Below are 20,253 nucleotides of genomic sequence, written 5' to 3' on the forward strand. Positions count from 1 at the left end.
CCACTGTATCATGATTGCTTGGTGAAAACCTCTAAATTGTAAGTGTGTATTTGAAAAAAATGGGCCTTATTTACAACGCCTGTTGGCCGCCAGAACACCACTTTTAGTGACGGTCCAGAACGGCACACTGCAGAGCCATATTTACAAGGCCATGTAAAGCCACCCTGCGTTGTTTTACATGGCATTGTAGATATGGACTGAGGCAGCGCAGCGCAAGTCACTTAGGGGCATATTACCAACCAATAGAGATAATTTTTGTCTCTAACTTGTTTAGAGACAAAAATTATCGCCGCACATCGGCGATTTTTATCGCAGATAAACCTTGCTATTAGCAAGGTTTATCGCAAATGCGATAAAAAACGGCCGCAATGCATGAATATCGCTGAAAAGTCAGCGATATTCATGCATTATCGAGCAAATGCTCTTAGCCATGTTATCCACCTCCCATTGGTTAACATGGCTAAGAACTGCTCAGGGCAGGTGTTAGCTTTTGGAGATATTCGCGCTTAGCGCGAATATCTCCAAAAGTTGGTAATAGGAGATAGCGATGTTAGCGACTGTTTCCAGTCGCTAACATCTTGGCACGCCCACTTTGCATGTCATTAGTGATAAATATCACTGACATGCAAAGCGGGGCCCAAGATGGTCGCTATCTCCTATTAGCTGTCGCTAACTGGTGTTAGCCACAGCTTGGTAATAGGGAGATAATTTTATCTCCGCTTTCTTGGCTTTTAAAGCCAAAAAAGCGGAGATAAACCCCCTTGATAATATGCCCCTTAGTTGCCTCACCCTGCTATAGGGAAGTGTACCATGGGCATTATGGTGGGTGTTCCCACGTAACACCCATGGCATTTTGACACATTCCTAGATTTAATAGTTTTCGTAAACCTGGGAGTGCGCTAAAAGCCTACACCTCCCCAGGGGAGGTGTAAGGGAGGTGCAACTAGGAGAAATGTGTGCTGAATTCTGCAGCACACAGAGAAAGAGGAAAAAGCTTTTTGTGATTGTTTTTGTGCATGAAGGTGTCCCTTCCTGCACAAAAACAGTCACCCCTGCAATGCCTGCACAGTGCCTGCGTTGGAGCATGGCATCCCATTGTGCACCAGCGCATGGGAAAAGGACATGAATGTGCGTATGTGGCACATTCCTGCCCTTTTCTTTTGCCATAGAGCAGCGCAGCAAGAGGACTTGTGACAATGCCTACCGGAAAAATCTTGTAAATGAGGCAAAATGTTCCTAGTGCACAGAATGGGTCATTATACATGTCCCAGGCAGGAAAAATCACGGGGACTAGTTCCAAGTTAAGTAGATGGGGGGTGTTTGAAGTTCCACAGAAGGCAGCATTGGAGCAGATGGACCACTGGAGAGTCATTTTGAACAGGAGAACCCAATGAGATCGCATAATTTAAAATAAAGAAGTTCTACAACTCTAAAGAAGGGAGGAAGCAGGAGGCGGGTAGAAAGGGAGATCTGCCAATTTATGGCCAATCACTTTTGATGCTCACATCTGCATGACCTAAATTAGGTTAAAAATCACACCATCTAATCGGTTGAGGTTCACAACTTCAGAGCTCCAACACTTGATAAAAGTATTCATAGATACCCAGGTGATCTCCTTCTACAGAATTAATCATCTAAGAGCCCAATCTCCTTTCTTTATCCTTTTCATTTTTAATATTTGTACGATGATACTGGGGAATAATGCAGGAAACAATGATGAACAACAAGAAAAAGAGAATTCATACACCACAAGGAATTATATTTTAACTTCATAATACAATAGGCAACTAGAAAAGAAAAAGAAAAAAAGGTCAATCTCAGCCTTAGGTGGACCATAATGAAATACATACCCATTTAAGATGGTCCAGGCCTGAGAAATGATGTAATTCTGTGAAGACCAGATTCACAGTACAGCATCAGATTGGTATTGGTCTGTTTTTCTCCCACCATATTCACCACTAACATAGCTCCTGAAGAGGGTCCCCTTCTCCGACATAGCTGTTCCCTGGCGAGTGATGCACGGTGTGTACACCCGCCAGCAGGGGGGACAATCGAGGCTGAATTTTACAAAGAGTCCCCAGCAATGGCAGCTTCAACAGAGGCAGCATTAACTCGGGGCCTGTGCTGTGAATTGTGCTGCACCACCACCTAGCTCAAGTAGTGTGGTTGTAATTAGGCAAAAGAGGCATGGAGGTGAATGGGAAAGCTGCCTAGAGTAAGGGACAGCCCCCCAAAGCCATTCTCTCCTCGCTCTGTTGGTAGGGAGGACAGCCTCCATTTTCAGTGAGGGGCCGCTAAATGAATTGTAAAGGAGAAAAGTTTCTGAGGCCAATAGAAAGTGTTGCAGGGCCACCTAATGGCAATAGGTGGTTACTGCACCTGAACACTTTATGGAGGACTGGCTCGCAGTGCTCGCAGCGCTCAAAGGAAAACAGTGGCCCATAGCTGAAGTGATGGGAGCACTCAGGGGCATGAACTGTGAAGGGGAGAGAGACTATGTACCTTAATGCAGAGAACCTCAACAGGTTCAAGGCTGCCCCAGCCACGAACAAGTAGAACCCAAAGAGCAGAATTTAGTGCAAGCCAAGGATGCCCAGTAGCAAGTAACCAGGAAGAGTCCAGCAAAGGTAGGGATGTCAAGTACCTAAGAAGGAAAAGGAACGATGAAAGGGGATCCTCCAGCCAGGGAGTGAAGGACTAAGAAGATCCCTGAGGGAAGGGATAGGACCTAGGAGAGGTCCACAATAAGAATACCTGTGAGAGGTCCATGACGAGAAGATTTGTGAGAGGTCCACCACGAGAACACCTTTGAGAGGTCCATGAGGAGAAGAGTCATGTCATGTAGACAAGTCCTACAGAGAGGAAAGAAGATCACAGCGAGAGGCCTGTTCAGGAGACAGAGGAGAAGGCAGTCAGTTCTAGGGATAGGACGTGACCAGGGAGGTCCATGTGTAGTGCATGTCACATGGAGAGGCCTGGTCAAAAGAAAGAAGAGCGTGACTAGATGGCATGGGGCCGCATCTTGAAGAGGAAGAGGAAAGTGGAGAAGAAGCGAGAGGACTGATGCCACGTCGCAGAAGAGAAGAGTGGCACAGTGCCACAGTGCAAAAGAGAAGAGATAGAGGTGTGTGACGAATCCGTTACATGGAAGATCCTGACAAACATAGGTGTGCAGGAGGAAGGAATAGAAGCGACAAGCATCATCACATTGAGCAAGATGTCACCACCTGCAGCACAGGTTGTCCAGTGGTAAAACTCTTCGCCATTGCCACTTGCATCATATGTCACCTAAGGAGCATCACACGACCTGAGTGGAGCCGTATGCCTCGCAAATCAACCTGGAGAGTAACAAGGCATCCTTAGTGTCATGAGTCTGGCCACCTAGAGTCATTCTGTTAGACTCAGTGTACCTAAAGCGTGCTGATTAGAGCATACTCAACCATATGTACTATCCACCTTTGGGGTTGCACAAGAGACTTGGTCATGGTCCTGTTCGAACTTCCTCAGTGACCTCATCCGGGGGGCAAAAAGAGGCTCCTTGACTCCACATAGGCCGGTGGCAATCCAGGAGCAGTGGCCTCAGGGAATTCCCGTGAGAGGGGAATCCTGACACAAGAGATGATTCTGCAGCAGCTCTGCAGCATTTACAAGGAAGTACTGAGGTAGGAGTCTGGCTGTCCCAAAGCTAGCAGATGCTTGTGCCCCTAAATCCTGATGGCAAGAGCGCACAGGCCATGAGACAACCACTCTTGCAGTGGAACAAGTGATTTTTATGTGGGCCGGTCGGTGGTTCCCCAGTGGACACTTCACGTGGCATGGAAGACTTACCACACAGTCCAGACAGTCCCACAGAACCCCATTAAAAAAGAGCCTCCAAGAAAGTCCTGTGATCGAGGAGTCCTTGCAAGAGAGGGAAGTCTGGGAATGCTCCACCAATGGGTACCAAGAAGCACCACGTCTTTCGAGGAAGACCAAACCACCTCACTGTCATCTTTGGTCTTAGCAGGTTGACCATCCCAGGAACAAGGGTGTTTTCAAGGATATCGCTGCAGCAGACTCTACCACTGCTCTGGATGCACCATCAAAGTCACATTTGTAAACCGGCTCCAACACCATGAGACCAGGTGGTACAGGACCAACAGTGCCCAGTTAGACTGTAACCTCATGGACAGGCGATTGCATCATTCGGACTTCATCCACACTGCCATCTATGTCCAGAGTAGTCTGGTTGAGCTATGGAGGCATGCTGTGATGCCGGGTGCTCCCAGCTGCACCTGTCCACTCATCCTATCCGGCAATCAACCAGAAGAGACTCAGTGGTGTTTTTGTTTTGGTCTCTCTCACAGGTTGGACTTGTTTTTTAGTTTCAATAAGGTTTGTGAGGGATAACCGGCTGGTCACGGTCTAGTGTTTCTACACAGTGTGTTTCCACCAGCCACTTCTTGAGGGCTGGCTTCCACACTCACCCCACCCCCATTATAGGTGTCACCTGTCAAGTGACCCTGCAAATAAAAGGTGCTGGGCGCACGTGCCCTAGGCGAGTTCCAGACCGTATGATTCTGTGTCTATATCTTCCTTAATGCTACATGTGGGATGGGGCCTAAACCATTACAGTAATGACTCATAGAGAAACTAGTGATGTGGCCAAGCATTCAAGACATTCCCATCAGGAATGCCTAATCTCCACACACTGCCTGCTTTTAGAAGTAGACATGCACGCACATGAACATCTTCTTGTGAGCAAATCTTTTTGCAATTGTAAAACGTGATATGCCTTCATGTAGGTGCAGACCAACTGAATTTTTAGTGGTCAAAAACGTAATGCTTCCAAAATGGAAGTAATGTGTGTAGAGTGAAACACACATGCATGCCTCCATCACTTTGCATCCTGCTCCTACTTTGCTGCATGTCACCTTTAAATTTGCTATGAAGGTAAATAATCTAAGATTCTTTGGGGTTCAAACATGAGTACCCCCACCCCCAATTCACAAGGATACCCTGATTGCTTGTTCAAGTACTGCCAAGTCCAGAAGATACTTTACTATCAATTGCAGGAATCCTACAAAAAGCTTTAATTAATTCCAAATCGAATTTAGTTAATGTCTTTTATGTGACAATTTACCTCATCTTAGACTGCGGAAAATGTATAGAGTTTCTGACTTCCAGAACTTGATTCATTGGCTGTCTGTTAAAAGTAGATCCACCTCAGAATTTTGTCACCGGTACAGTACCATGGTGTCTCTGAAAAAAAATAAGAAGACTCTTCCCTATAGGGCTGAGTGGTCAGCTGAGTTGCTGCCTTACAAAAAGCATAAATAAAAAGGCAAATCATGAGGTGACCAGAAATTGTTCTATATTAAGACTGAGATCATGGAACAAAGTGCTTTGCAAAAAAAAGAGCAATATTTGCCATCTTTTCATACAGCTTTAATACAGTGGTCGCCCGTTAATTTGTTTGGGCTCCTGTTGTCTTTTTTTCTCTTGATCCCACTCTTCCTGCCTTTTTGTCACCTGGATATACTTTGGCTTGTTTAAAGAGTCGCAATAATAAAAACTAAAAATAAAATCACCTTTTGTGAATTGTGAAACATAAACAAGTTACTTGTGCTTGTAAACTAAGCGTTTCGGAGAAATTTATTTGTGAATCAGGCTCTCTGTTTACAAGGTAAATGTCTTACCCTTTCAATGAAAAAGTTTAATGTTGCTATATTTGCTATTTTTTCAGGTGTAACAGTACCTGCAGCATGGACAATCATAATGTCTGTCTTTGGCGTCATCTTCTGTTTCCTACTCCTATAAATGGATTCCGACCAGCTTGTGCCATTAGCAGTGAGATACCCTCTGCTTCTCAACTAAGCAACATGTATCATATATTTGCTCCATTCTGTGCGTTCATATCTTTATGTCAAGAGCTGGGAAATATTGTTTTGAAATCAGAACCAGTGGTCTCTTTATCATTTAATTTCTTATTTACAGAATAAACAGCAGGGATTGAATATTTAGTGTTTTTTCTGTCATGCCATCGTAGTTGCTATTTCACTTTAATTACAGGTCAACAAATTCTACTTCGGCAGATTAAATATTTTGGATCATCCTCTTTCTTGCCCAAGTAATAGCATTCAAAATACAGTAGGACTAACAAGACATTAAGATCATTCTCTAGTAGGTCAGTGATCACCACTGATTGTTTAGTTGTTTATAAATTAGACTTAAATGCTGTCTCAGAATAATCAATTGTGTAGTGAGTGTATTCAGTATTACTGCTAAAGCACTCCAGTAAATTAATTCACTATTTTTGCGTTATCAGATAACTGCAGTGTACTAGTGCCTAACAAATTCAAGTGCTATCAACTTAAGATCCTACAATGTACTTTTAGACAGCACCATTCTCCAGTGAGAGATGATGGGAGTTCACAAAAAGCAAGGCATTACCACGCTAGGAGGGGTATTAAGGACAGCCACTCAGACGCTGGACCATAGTTAAACAGTTTGTCCTCATGCGAATGTGTAGAATGGTGGCCATTGTAACCTCTCAAAACCATATGAAGAAACAACATTCTACTGCCCACCAACATGGGTTTTAAATCATTATTTCAGTGATGTCTTCCAGTATTGTTCGATTGGTACAGGAAGAAAGAAGGAAGCATAAACATTCTGAAGTGTTTCCTTCGGATAAAGAACAAATTTGATTAGGGTCATAGATAAGGTAAAATTAATATCTTCAGGAGGGATGATGGAAATGTTCATCAACCTTTTTTTTTTTGCCTGTTGCAGACATGAAGTTGAACTAAAAAGCAATTTCTTAACATTTATTCGGGTTGCTTGCAATATTACAATTTACATAGGACAGAGAAGTTACCTTTTATCCGCCTAACCAATTCATAAGTCAAAGTAACTTGTATTTATGAAAGGTTTGCAGCCAGCTCAAAATCGTGAATAAAATAAACATCTAAAATTAACAATTATTATAATAAAGCTTCAAATGTGCTAAAATCTGTTAAATGTATACTTACTTTTCTATTACGAGATTGTATTTCTTGTCACAATCATGTTAGGACAATGCCTGAATTTGAATTCCACTATCAATATATGTGAAGTCTGCTTTATAAAATGCTACAATAAAGAATTACATCATTACCTACCGATTAGTGGTGTGATATGTTTTCAATGTCATTGTGTATCTGCTATAACATTTACAGATGAACTCTCACACTGGGACATCTCAAGATGTATTTATCTATGCTCATCCTCTGTTGCGTCCATTATGTAAGAGACACAAAAACATGCTACTACCCCCATTGTCTAGCACAGTTTAATGGAATCATGGATGAATAAAAATATTAGTGTCTAATATGAATACTCACAAAATAATTCTGTGACCTCATGAAATTTGTCACAAACAGAGCTCACCATGGATTTCAGCTGCTTGCCCATATTAACCCCTGATTTAGGTTCTACGAGTGAAGTGTCTATGTGAATACTTAGCCACATAGTTGTCAAAAAATGTCCAACTATTGTAAAGTCTAACTTCTCTTTTTAGGGCTAGCATCACTGAGCGAATCACAGCAAATTCCAGCAAATTTCACATTGAGCAGGTTAAACAATGAGCCACAAATATGAACACTATGCAAATATGCCAATATTCTCTTACGCAATATGCAGTCCGGTTTCGACCATGTTACATTATGGAGTTGGCTGTGCTTGAATTAACTGAATTCATCAAGATGAGCCTGTATCAAGGACAAGCAGTGGCAGTGGTACTGTTAGATCTCTCTGCTGCCTTTGACACCTTCCCATTCTCATAAAACTTCTAGCTCTGAGTGGCATATTTAGTTCCACCTTGCTTTGGCTTAAATATTTTCTACCTGATCACCACCAGTCTGTTCACCTTCCAACTGAAGCTTTCTTTGTTTCCTTTTATGAGACATGGGGTCACCCAAGGATCCTCCAAGTCCTACTCTGTCCAATGCTTACATGATCTCTTCATCCAAACATTTGGCTCAAAGATGGTGTCATATGTGGGTGACACCAAGCTCTTGTTTTTCTTTCATGACATCAATAGTGAGCTACAGGACCTACACAAATTATGCCTTGCAAAAGTAGCTGAATGGATGAAGAACAGCTGCATAAAAGTTGATTCGGACAAAAACGAAACACTGTTCAAGTGCTTGCCTTCCATCTGGCCCAGTGCTTGGTGGCCAATAGAATTTGGGCCATATCCGTCTCCGGTGGATGAGGTGAGAAATCTTGAAAATAAATTTGAAAGGATCTCTCCTCTAAAAATATGTGAAAACGTTCCTCAGCTTAGTCCTAGAGTACACTAGAAAAGTAATTAATAATTATATGATCACCTTCTGGTTAGACTTTGCAATTGATCCAGTTTCTGTATATCGTCCCTCCAGATTTTGGAGATCATCCAGTCAGCTTTTGTTGCAAGTTCCTAGAGTGTGCTGTTCCCAAATGGATGGCCAGCCTTTATTTTTCCTAGCCTCCAAACTGTAGAATGCTCTCCTGTGTGGTATCCATGCTCCCTCAAATGACCAAACCTTTAAAAAAACAACTGAAAACCTGGCTATTTCATTTTATCTAGTAGTTCTCTGTGAACTACCCACCTTCTAGCTAATTTAGCACCAGGATGTCTTTTTGGCAATTGTGCGCTATGCGCTTTGATAAAGAAAAAGGCTCATTCATGCATTCCTTCATTTATTCACCTATTCATTCATCACAACTACCATGGTAAATCATCATAGGTCAATTTGTCTCATTCATAGTCACCTTAAATATCGTAAAAAACACCTAAGTTTTACTGTTCAGTGGATCATTGTCCTCAGCCCATCTAGTCAGTTGTTTTTTACGATATTTAAGGTGACTATGAATAAGACAAATTGACTTAAGATGATTTGCCATCTAGTCATGAACTGCAAATTTGTGATATTTGATGGAATGTGGAGATAAGTGAAGGAGAAGAGCTCAAAAGCATAATAATGCTTTTCTGGATCAAGAAATACTGGGCATAATGGCTTATACATCTCTTTAGTGCATCTCACCAAAAGCAACACGTTTCAAATGCATATAAAATTAATGTGTGGCCTTATCCACATATATGAATTAAAAGATTATGAAATTTGCTTGGGTAGTCACTTATTCAATGTATTACTTACACATATACTACATTTGATGATATGTTATTTTTGTTGCATTTTCCTTTGCAGTGTGGCCCTAGACTAGTATTATGGTGCAGCCCTACTCCATCTCTCGGCCATGATTCTTTCATATAAATTGTTTTGTAACGTACTAACTGGAATCTATGAAAACTCAACACACCAATTGAGAAAAATAGAGTAAAGTTTAATAAATAAGGCAAGACCACAATGACAAAAATCCAATCTGTAGAACCGGAGATATGCAAGTTTAAAGCTTTAAGTGATAATCGGCCAAAAAGCAGAAAGCACCATCTGTGGTCATCTGGTCGTGCTGGACAGGGACAAAATCACAAGCTCAGGCCTACCTTGATGGAGCACAGGACAGCTACATGGACCCAGTTTGGCCCACTGAACAAAAGTACCTTATATCCCGGTTGAGGAGCGATGCAAAGTTGTTGCATTGAGTTGCACTGGCAGACGTCAACAAGCCATCGACGTGGAGCTTGCGATGCAAGGTCCTGTGGCAAAATGTGTCATGCAGTGAAGTCAGTCACTATCGATGGGAGGTTGCTATGTGAGGTCCGTTGTCATCGTCAAGATGCACCTCAGGCTGGAGGAAAATTGTGTAGTATTCTGTTCTGTTCAAATTCTTTATTCAGCATTTTACATTTAACGCCATAAAAGTACAGTTTAAAAATGACAGCATATACAATTTAAAAAGAAAACAAGAAAGATACAGGAACTGTTACTCCTACAATTCATTCATTCATTGGGCCCATCTCCCCCCCACCTGTTAGTCAAAATTATAGTGGTATTTTACTCAACAAGTCCCTCTGGTATCTCTTAGTTTGACTGCTAATCTTAAAAAACGTTTCACAGAAAGTAAGGTCAGGGGATCTTGGACCATTTGTAAATATAAAAGGGCCTCTTTCGCATGTCTAAATTTAGCCTTTTTCAGCAAACTTACTAAAAAGCGACGCCTGGGCAATGAATAAAATTGACATAATAATACAAAATGAAGGATGTCCTGCGGAGATCGTTGATCGCAGCCGCAGGGACCCTTTGACTCAACTGAATTCGTATAACCTCTCAGATCAGCTAATAGGTGATGTAAAAAGTTGAGCCTAAAACGTGTAATTAAAAATCTGTCCTAGGCATTGTGTATGAGGGCAAGGTAAGGCTCTATTCCTTCACAGGACCTCACTAAAACATGTGCTTTAACTGATTGTTTGTCCCCGTCCTAAACTTCTCGAGCTATGGCTTTTTGTTTGAAAAACATCTCCTTTACCCTAGCCTGATCCCGTCTTGTTATACAAGACGGTGTCAGAAAAAGGGCCTCACAGCCGATGCTTTCCAAGGCACCCTTTATATACTTAAGCCATGGGATATTCATTCCCCTATCCCTCCCCAAGCAGTCCATTATTATTTGTTTGGTCAGACTAGCTTCTGGGTTAACCCAAATCTTTAGCCATGCTAGCAGGGGCCTACTCCCCACCCTATCCTCTATAAACGCTCCGCCCAGTTCTTCATGTATGACGTAGGAAGATGCACACTGTGGAACTTTGAGGAGCCTTCTCAAGTATTTATTCTCCTCTATCTACAATTTGGCTACATTAGCAATCCCCCACTGTTCTGCCCCATACGCCACTTTTGAGTAGCATATTGAGTTGTATAAAGTCATCATTTGCTCAGGCGACCATCGCCCCAATCTACGACCAAAATTAATTATTGCCCCTGAGCTAGATATTAACTTATTGGATGTATGACGTTACAACGCACACTTTTACAACGCATACCTTTACAACGCATTTTTTACAACACAACATCCATTACAATGCATTCCATTACAACGCATGCCATTACAACGCATACTACATTTATAACGCATTCCATTACAACGCATACTACCTTTACAACGCATACCATTACAACGCATTACATTACATTGCATGTTTGGTAAGTATTGGATAGTGTAGGGGTAAAATTTACTATTCTAACTCCAGGGGGTGCAACAGTAGGGTAAGTGTTGGATAGTGTAGGGGTAAAAATTACTATTCTAACTCCAGGGGGTGCAACAGTAGGGTAAGTGTTGGACAGTGTAGGGGTAAAAATTACTATTCTAACTCCAGGGAGTGCAACAGTAGGGTGAGTGTTGGATGGTAATGTTATGCGTTGTAATGGTATGCGTTGTAATGACTGAGTTGTAATGACATGCGTATTAGTGGTTTGTGGCTTAGTGTCATGCGTTGTAATGGTTGCGTTGTAAATGCATGCGTTGTAATGGATGTTGCGTTGTAAAAGTTTTGTTGTAATGGTAGTGCGTTGTAAAAGTTGCGTTGTAAAGGTTGTTTCCCTAACTTATTGCATCGTTCCTCAATCAGTAATTTAACATTTAAGCCCCTATCAAATAAAACTCCCAGGTATGAAAAGGACTGCACCTTCGCTAAGCTGAATGTGCCTATTCTATAATTTAATTTTTTTCTGAGTTTGGGCCCCACCTCCATAACATACCACTTAGTCATGTTGGGAGATAGATCTAGACTGGTCATAAAATCCACAAAACCGTCTATCAGACGCTGTAGTCCCAGTGGGGTACGTGCCAGCAAGACCGCGTCGTCTGCATAGAGCAAGACGGGGATCACTCTGCTGCCTACTCTAGGTGAGTCCACTTTTAAACTACTTAGCGATTGTTCTAGGCCATTAATATACAAGGAGAACAGGAACGGGGCCAGGATACATCCCTGTCTTACCCCACTGGTGCAGATAAAAGGCTCTGTGTTATCTCCTTCCAGATTGTACCTAACTTTGGCTGATGTATTCCAGTGTAATGTTAAACACAAAGGGTTGAACCCAATAAAGTCAAGGGACCTGGGTAATTTAGTGGTATACAGGGAAGGGGTCCCAGACAAAGCAACAAAATTCACAATTTTAAATAAACCTTTACAAAAAGACAGATAAATCAATGCAAAAAGATTTATTTCAAATTTTGCATTCTAACCATTCATTGGTTGCATTTCATCAATAACACATTACAAAAATTCTTATCTATGTGCCCACATACACAACAGGGAGGGGGGTGAAGTGAGGGAAAGTGCCAAAGTTTTTAAAAAGGATAAAGAAATGATCAAATTCGTTCGTGATACGGATATATCCAAATTCAAAAAAACACAAAAGTTCACGTGATTCCTTGAGAACAAGGTCCACAATACTATGCTCATATAGAGTCCATCATAAAATTCCTTTAGACCACCTAGCTCCCCTGCAGCTGCTTTAGTCTAGCTTGGGGGTAGGAGTTGGTGGAGAGATTAGCGTCTACGTTTCGACCCGCTTAGCACGTAGGATGTTCGTCCTTACAACGGGGTCTTCTTCAGGACGGGAAGGTTGTGGGTGGGCAACCTCCTAAAAAAACATTTACAAAAACATTTAGTACGCAACTACCTTGTTATAACATACGAGGCAGGTGGATATTTAAAGGAATTAATTTATAGGTCAGGAAGGGAAAGGGCATGTTGTCTGCTGTCCACTGTACAAATCGACTGTGGGTAACTACGATTGGAGTGAACATCCATAGTCATTTAAAATGCAACTCACCTAACATACACAGGAAGCTGAACCAGATGCGAGTCTTGATCCAGATGATTCCCAGACCTTAAGGGTATGTTCCTAGGTGAAAATCATACAAAAAATTAGTGGGTCCTGCATAGGCCGTCCAGAAATGTCTCGCACAACCCAACTCGGGTTTGCTTTGACGTGAAAGCTAACACTGGGATTTGCCGGATATTTTTGGCCAACCTACCTATTAGCAAATATGATGGCGATGGCCAGGGGGTACTCCTGCCTGGAGCTATCTTAAAACGGGATTAAATTCAACCGTAGGGCCATCAGCGTGTCACCAGACAGTCTGTTGTAGAGTATGAATCAAAAAGTTCAAAAACACCACATATTGTATCCTTATTAGCCAATAATTACGTATACTAGAAATGGGGGCTAATACTAACTGGGCTACACGTACCTCTAATTGTTGGGTGGCTTGGCTATATTGAGAAAACAGCTATGATGCTGGCAGGTGAAGATAAAGTCTGAAGGGTGCTTGACTCAATTGCCTGCTAGTCCAAAGAAAAAAACCCAATGCCATTATTGTCATGGAAGAATCAAAAAGGACTTTCCTTAGATAGATGGCTACATTCCACAAATATACTGCACCTTAATTTCAAAACAAACTCGGGATAGTTCGATATCGCGTTCTCATCACTAGTGGAGCCCTACTGCAAAATGAGGACAACGTTAGACACAGTCCACCTATCAATTGAAGACATTCAGGGGCCGGTGGAAAACAAAGATCTCACCTAGAGACTCGGTACGTATTAACTGTTCGTGTACCCGACTAAGCTGATTAATCATTGGCTCCCAAAAGGAATAAATCTGGAAATTCAAAACAGTTAGGCTGTTAGTCCAATGCATGTAATGCGCTGGCCGTAGTGTGTTAAACGGGGCATTTTTAAACTGGCGCTCACCTTCTTACTCGTCACAAAAATGAAGGCTGGCGGCGGTGACCAACTGTAGAAAGTCAAAAAAGGGTGCAGACCGTATTAGAGGGACGTGACCCTATGCGTTGTGTCAGAATGATTGCCACACACTTGAGCAGCCTCTCACCTGACACCGCCGGTTCGATTTCCTAACTCCGTCGGGCCGTCCTTCTCCCCAGCTCAGAGTGCAAACAAACTTCCTGGTTCGAACACAGTGGGCGGGGCATTCTCCCGGAGTTTTAAAGGAAATAGAAGAGCGATTTTGTTTCCTTTGGAGCACCGATAGACGGGCATTCACCAGAGTGAAAAAACAATGTAAACCTATTTGTCTACACGCAGATAATATTGCTGTAGATTATTTAGAATGGAAGCGAAATAACTTTTTTATTATTGAATTGGTGGATTGTTCACCCGAATTATCGGCCATAGTTCCTTAAATGAGGGTGCATCTAAAAACCATTTTTATATGGCAAAAAGTAGTTGAAAAAATTGCAGGGCAACATCATTGCTAGTTATAATATTCGTGCAGGGTCCCAGGACAGGTTGTGGCACCGATTAGCCACCAATGCTTACTTGTTATGTTTCCAATCAACATGGATGTCATCTTACACAGTACCTTGTGCGAATTAAATTACACAGCATTTTGAGTTACCAATTAGCCCCAAGAAAGTGACATTTCATAAATGTATGTGACCGATCGCATATATACATAATGAAGACCCATCCGGGTCTAGAACTGCACCTTCATCGATAAAAATTGAATACATCATTAACACAGCAAAAGATGCAAAGTTCAATCACTAGTATACACGGACTACATCACAGTGCAGTACAATGCAAGGCAATTCGTGCCCAGAGTATGCCTTTGTGCCAGTATTAGACGTTAAAAATTGTTTATTATATATGCCAGAACACATATATGTATATCCTAGACTGTCGTAGCCTCCTTGTCTCAGCAGTGTTCATACATAAGCAACCATAGAGGAGTGCGCACAATGCTCGCAGGTTAGTGAAAAGCACTGCTCAACACGGTTGCTGAAAAACTCCAAAAAGTAACCTTAAAGAGGACTGTCCAATTCAAAGGTTTGCCAACTGTACAAAACTGCTTTCGGATTCATTTAAACCCTCGGATACAGAGTTGAAGATATGAATCCATTTCAGTTCTCGAACATTCAATACAGTAGATACATCACCACCCCTGGGGCCTAGTGACACATGTTCAAGGACTGCCCATTTGAGAGTTTCTGGCAGATGGTTTGCTTTTAGACAGTGTTCCACTAATGGTGCTCCCTGGGTTTTGCATCTTATGCGGCTGCAATGTGTCAGGAATCTCACTTTCACCCGTTGCTGGGTTTGACCAACATATATTAAATTGCACGGGCAGATAATCCCATAAATGACATTAGTGGTGTTGCAATTGGTGTGGGTCTTGTATGTGTGACGGTGGTTCTTGAATGTAAAGTCCTTCGATTGTATAGTTGAGGGACAAGCTTTACAGCTACCACATCTAAAATGCCCTACTATGGGAGGTTGTTTCCAACACGAGTCCAGGGTGGGAGTTTTGGGACATTCTAAGAAGGATGAAACCACATAGTCCTTCAGGCATCTAGCTTTCTTGAAAGCATGCATGGGTACCTCGGGAATTTCCAACTCCTTGCTAACTATACCCCAATGTTTGTTGATGGTTTTCTTTATTTCTTGACTTTTTGTAGAAAAAGTGGTTACACATATCATGCGTTTGCCTTTTCGGTCGATCCGTGAAGCGGGTTCAAGAAGTGAATCACGATTGTTAAACCATGCCCTTTTCCGTGATTGTTTGATCAACCGCTTGGGATAGCCTCTTTCAATTAGACGAGTCATCAGAATGTCCGACTGAGCCATATAATCTTCCTTCCTGCTGCAATTCCTCCTGACCCGGAGGAACTGCCCATGGGGTAAATTATCACGCAGACTGCGTGGGTGGTGGCTTGAATATAGTAATAGGGAATTCCGTTCGGACGGCTTCCTAAAAAGGGTGGTATATAGTTTTCCCTCTTCCGCTATTATACTGATATCCAAAAAATCTATCCTGATGTTACTGGCATGCATTGTAAATTGGATATCCGGGGATTGTAGGTTAAGCCATGAGTGGAAGCTGTTCAAATCATCCTTGTTTCCATTCCAAATGAATATAACGTCGTCAATATATCGCATCCACATGCGTATCTGCATTTGAAAAGGGTTGCTGACGTTCATGACGAAGGTGTTTTCATAAAAGGACATGAATAGAATTGCCAGATCCGGGGCAAAGGCTGCCCCCATTGCCACGCCCTTTGTCTGCAGGTAGAATACATTCTGGAAGGTGAAAAAATTCCTCATCATTGCTACTTTCAACAAAAGGATGATAAAACTGGTAGGTACTTGTACAGGGGCAGGCCGGCTGTCAAGAGCTAAAGTCGCCACAAATAGTGCCTCCTCTTGGGGAATACTTGTATAAAGCGACACGATGTCGCATGTGACCAATAGTTCCTCTTCAGGGTTGAAAGGTTCAGCATCTACCAGATTGATGACATGGGTAGTGTCTCTAAGGTAAGTCGGCCAACACTATGAGCCATCAAATATTGGCCTATGAGAACATTGTGACCGATGAGGTCAAGGGAAGACAAGTATTCCCCAAGAGGAGGCACTATTTGTGGCGACTTTAGCTCTTGACAGCCGGCCTGCCCCTGTACAAGTACCTACCAGTTTTATCATCCTTTTGTTGAAAGTAGCAATGATGAGGAATTTTTTCACCTTCCAGAATGTATTCTACCTGCAGACAAAGGGCGTGGCAATGGGGGCAGCCTTTGCCCCGGATCTGGCAATTCTATTCATGTCCTTTTATGAAAACACCTTCGTCATGAACGTCAGCAACCCTTTTCAAATGCAGATACGCATGTGGATGCGATATATTGACGACGTTATATTCATTTGGAATGGAAACAAGGATGATTTGAACAGCTTCCACTCATGGCTTAACCTACAATCCCCGGATATCCAATTTACAATGCATGCCAGTAACATCAGGATAGATTTTTTGGATATCAGTATAATAGCGGAAGAGGGAAAACTATATACCACCCTTTTTAGGAAGCCGTCCGAACGGAATTCCCTATTACTATATTCAAGCCACCACCCACGCAGTCTGCGTGATAATTTACCCCATGGGCAGTTCCTCCGGGTCAGGAGGAATTGCAGCAGGAAGGAAGATTATATGGCTCAGTCGGACATTCTGATGACTCGTCTAATTGAAAGAGGCTATCCCAAGCGGTTGATCAAACAATCACGGAAAAGGGCATGGTTTAACAATCGTGATTCACTTCTTGAACCCGCTTCACGGATCGACCGAAAAGGCAAACGCATGATATGTGTAACCACTTTTTCTACAAAAAGTCAAGAAATAAAGAAAACCATCAACAAACATTGGGGTATAGTTAGCAAGGAGTTGGAAATTCCCGAGGTACCCATGCATGCTTTCAAGAAAGCTAGATGCCTGAAGGACTATGTGGTTTCATCCTTCTTAGAATGTCCCAAAACTCCCACCCTGGCCTCGTGTTGGAAACAACCTCCCATAGTAGGGCATTTTAGATGTGGTAGCTGTAAAGCTTGTCCCTCAACTATACAATCGAAGGACTTTACATTCAAGAACCACCGTCACACATACAAGACCCACACCAATTGCAACACCACTAATGTCATTTATGGGATTATCTGCCCGTGCAATTTAATATATGTTGGTCAAACCCAGCAACGGGTGAAAGTGAGATTCCTGACACATTGCAGCCGCATAAGATGCAAAACCCAGGGAGCACCATTAGTGGAACACTGTCTAAAAGCAAACCATCTGCCAGAAACTCTCAAATGGGCAGTCCTTGAACATGTGTCACTAGGCCCCAGGGGTGGTGATGTATCTACTGTATTGAATGTTCGAGAACTGAAATGGATTCATATCTTCAACTCTGTATCCGAGGGTTTAAATGAATCCGAAAGCAGTTTTGTACAGTTGGCAAACCTTTGAATTGGACAGTCCTCTTTAAGGTTACTTTTTGGAGTTTTTCAGCAACCGTGTTGAGCAGTGCTTTTCACTAACCTGCGAGCATTGTGCGCACTCCTCTATGGTTGCTTATGTATGAACACTGCTGAGACAAGGAGGCTACGACAGTCTAGGATATACATATATGTGTTCTGGCATATATAATAAACAATTTTTAACGTCTAATACTGGCACAAAGGCATACTCTGGGCACGAATTGCCTTGCATTGTACTGCACTGTGATGTAGTCCGTGTATACTAGTGATTGAACTTTGCATCTTTTGCTGTGTTAATGATGTATTCAATTTTTATCGATGAAGGTGCAGTTCTAGACCCGGATGGGTCTTCATTATGTATATATGCGATCGGTCACATACATTTATGAAATGTCACTTTCTTGGGGCTAATTGGTAACTCAAAATGCTGTGTAATTTAATTCGCACAAGGTACTGTGTAAGATGACATCCATGTTGATTGGAAACATAACAAGTAAGCATTGGTGGCTAATCGGTGCCACAACCTGTCCTGGGACCCTGCACGAATATTATAACTAGCAATGATGTTGCCCTGCAATTTTTTCAACTACTTTTTGCCATATAAAAATGGTTTTTAGATGCACCCTCATTTAAGGAACTATGGCCGATAATTCGGGTGAACAATCCACCAATTCAATAATAAAAAAGTTCTTTCGCTTCCATTCTAAATAATCTACAGCAATATTATCTGCGTGTAGACAAATAGGTTTACATTGTTTTTTCACTCTGGTGAATGCCCGTCTATCGGTGCTCCAAAGGAAACAAAATCGCTCTTCTATTTCCTTTAAAACTCCGGGAGAATGCCCCGCCCACTGTGTTCGAACCAGGAAGTTTGTTTGCACTCTGAGCTGGGGAGAAGGACGGCCCGACGGAGTTAGGAAATCGAACCGGCGGTGTCAGGTGAGAGGCTGCTCAAGTGTGTGGCAATCATTCTGACACAACGCATAGGGTCACGTCCCTCTAATACGGTCTGCACCCTTTTTTGACTTTCTACAGGTGGTCACCGCCGCCAGCCTTCATTTTTGTGACGAGTAAGAAGGTGAGCGCCAGTTTAAAAATGCCCCGTTTAACACACTACGGCCAGCGCATTACATGCATTGGACTAACAGCCTAACTGTTTTGAATTTCCAGATTTATTCCTTTTGGGAGCCAATGATTAATCAGCTTAGTCGGGTACACGAACAGTTAATACGTACCGAGTCTCTAGGTGAGATCTTTGTTTTCCACCGGCCCCTGAATGTCTTCAATTGATAGGTGGACTGTGTCTAACGTTGTCCTCATTTTGCAGTAGGGCTCCACTAGTGATGAGAACGCGATATCGAACTATCCCGAGTTTGTTTTGAAATTAAGGTGCAGTATATTTGTGGAATGTAGCCATCTATCTAAGGAAAGTCCTTTTTGATTCTTCCATGACAATAATGGCATTGGGTTTTTTTCTTTGGACTAGCAGGCAATTGAGTCAAGCACCCTTCAGACTTTATCTTCACCTGCCAGCATCATAGCTGTTTTCTCAATATAGCCAAGCCACCCAACAATTAGAGGTACGTGTAGCCCAGTTAGTATTAGCCCCCATTTCTAGTATACGTAATTATTGGCTAATAAGGATACAATATGTGGTGTTTTTGAACTTTTTGATTCATACTCTACAACAGACTGTCTGGTGACACGCTGATGGCCCTACGGTTGAATTTAATCCCGTTTTAAGATAGCTCCAGGCAGGAGTACCCCCTGGCCATCGCCATCATATTTGCTAATAGGTAGGTTGGCCAAAAATATCCGGCAAATCCCAGTGTTAGCTTTCACGTCAAAGCAAACCCGAGTTGGGTTGTGCGAGACATTTCTGGACGGCCTATGCAGGACCCACTAATTTTTTGTATGATTTTCACCTAGGAACATACCCTTAAGGTCTGGGAATCATCTGGATCAAGACTCGCATCTGGTTCAGCTTCCTGTGTATGTTAGGTGAGTTGCATTTTAAATGACTATGGATGTTCACTCCAATCGTAGTTACCCACAGTCGATTTGTACAGTGGACAGCAGACAACATGCCCTTTCCCTTCCTGACCTATAAATTAATTCCTTTAAATATCCACCTGCCTCGTATGTTATAACAAGGTAGTTGCGTACTAAATGTTTTTTTAAATGTTTTTTTAGGAGGTTGCCCACCCACAACCTTCCCGTCCTGAAGAAGACCCCGTTGTAAGGACGAACATCCTACGTGCTAAGCGGGTCGAAACATAGACGCTAATCTCTCCACCAACTCCTACCCCCAAGCTAGACTAAAGCAGCTGCAGGGGAGCTAGGTGGTCTAAAGGAATTTTATGATGGACTCTATATGAGCATAGTATTGTGGACCTTGTTCTCAAGGAATCACGTGAACTTTTGTGTTTTTTTGAATTTGGATATATCCGTATCACGAACGAATTTGATCATTTCTTTATCCTTTTTAAAAACTTTGGCACTTTCCCTCACTTCACCCCCCTCCCTGTTGTGTATGT

General features: G+C 42.3%; 1 protein-coding gene and 2 long non-coding RNA genes across 5 annotated transcripts in view; 2 read left to right on the forward strand and 1 right to left on the reverse strand.

Moving 5' to 3' along the window:
* Positions 1 to 7,137, forward strand: part of LOC144785111 (uromodulin-like) — a 382,476-nt gene extending 375,339 nt beyond the window's left edge. Inside the window, exon 15 of the mRNA XM_078664207.1 lies at positions 5,726 to 7,137. Coding sequence (XP_078520333.1) covers positions 5,726 to 5,799 — 74 coding nt within the window. The 3' untranslated portion in view covers positions 5,800 to 7,137. The remainder of the gene's footprint in view (positions 1 to 5,725) is intronic.
* A 5,026-nt stretch (positions 7,138 to 12,163) lies between these two features.
* On the reverse strand, positions 12,164 to 13,567 carry LOC144785112 (uncharacterized). Of its 3 annotated transcripts, XR_013601765.1 has the most exons (5): positions 13,490 to 13,567; positions 13,347 to 13,408; positions 13,156 to 13,246; positions 12,735 to 12,806; positions 12,164 to 12,542 (listed from the first exon to the last, which is right to left on the reverse strand). It is a non-coding gene; the product is annotated as an uncharacterized LOC144785112 (long non-coding RNA). The 3 variants fall into 3 exon arrangements; XR_013601764.1 differs by having other exon boundaries at positions 13,156 to 13,408; XR_013601763.1 differs by having other exon boundaries at positions 13,156 to 13,536.
* Positions 13,568 to 18,607: 5,040 nt separating this feature from the next.
* Positions 18,608 to 19,948, forward strand: LOC144785113 (uncharacterized). Its single transcript, XR_013601766.1, has 7 exons — positions 18,608 to 18,655; positions 18,752 to 18,794; positions 18,887 to 18,962; positions 19,044 to 19,105; positions 19,206 to 19,296; positions 19,646 to 19,717; positions 19,910 to 19,948. It is a non-coding gene; the product is annotated as an uncharacterized LOC144785113 (long non-coding RNA).
* The last annotated feature ends 305 nt before the right edge of the window (positions 19,949 to 20,253 follow it).

The sequence above is a fragment of the Lissotriton helveticus genome, chromosome 10, assembly GCF_964261635.1.
Source record: "Lissotriton helveticus chromosome 10, aLisHel1.1, whole genome shotgun sequence".
Taxonomy (NCBI): domain Eukaryota; kingdom Metazoa; phylum Chordata; class Amphibia; order Caudata; family Salamandridae; genus Lissotriton; species Lissotriton helveticus.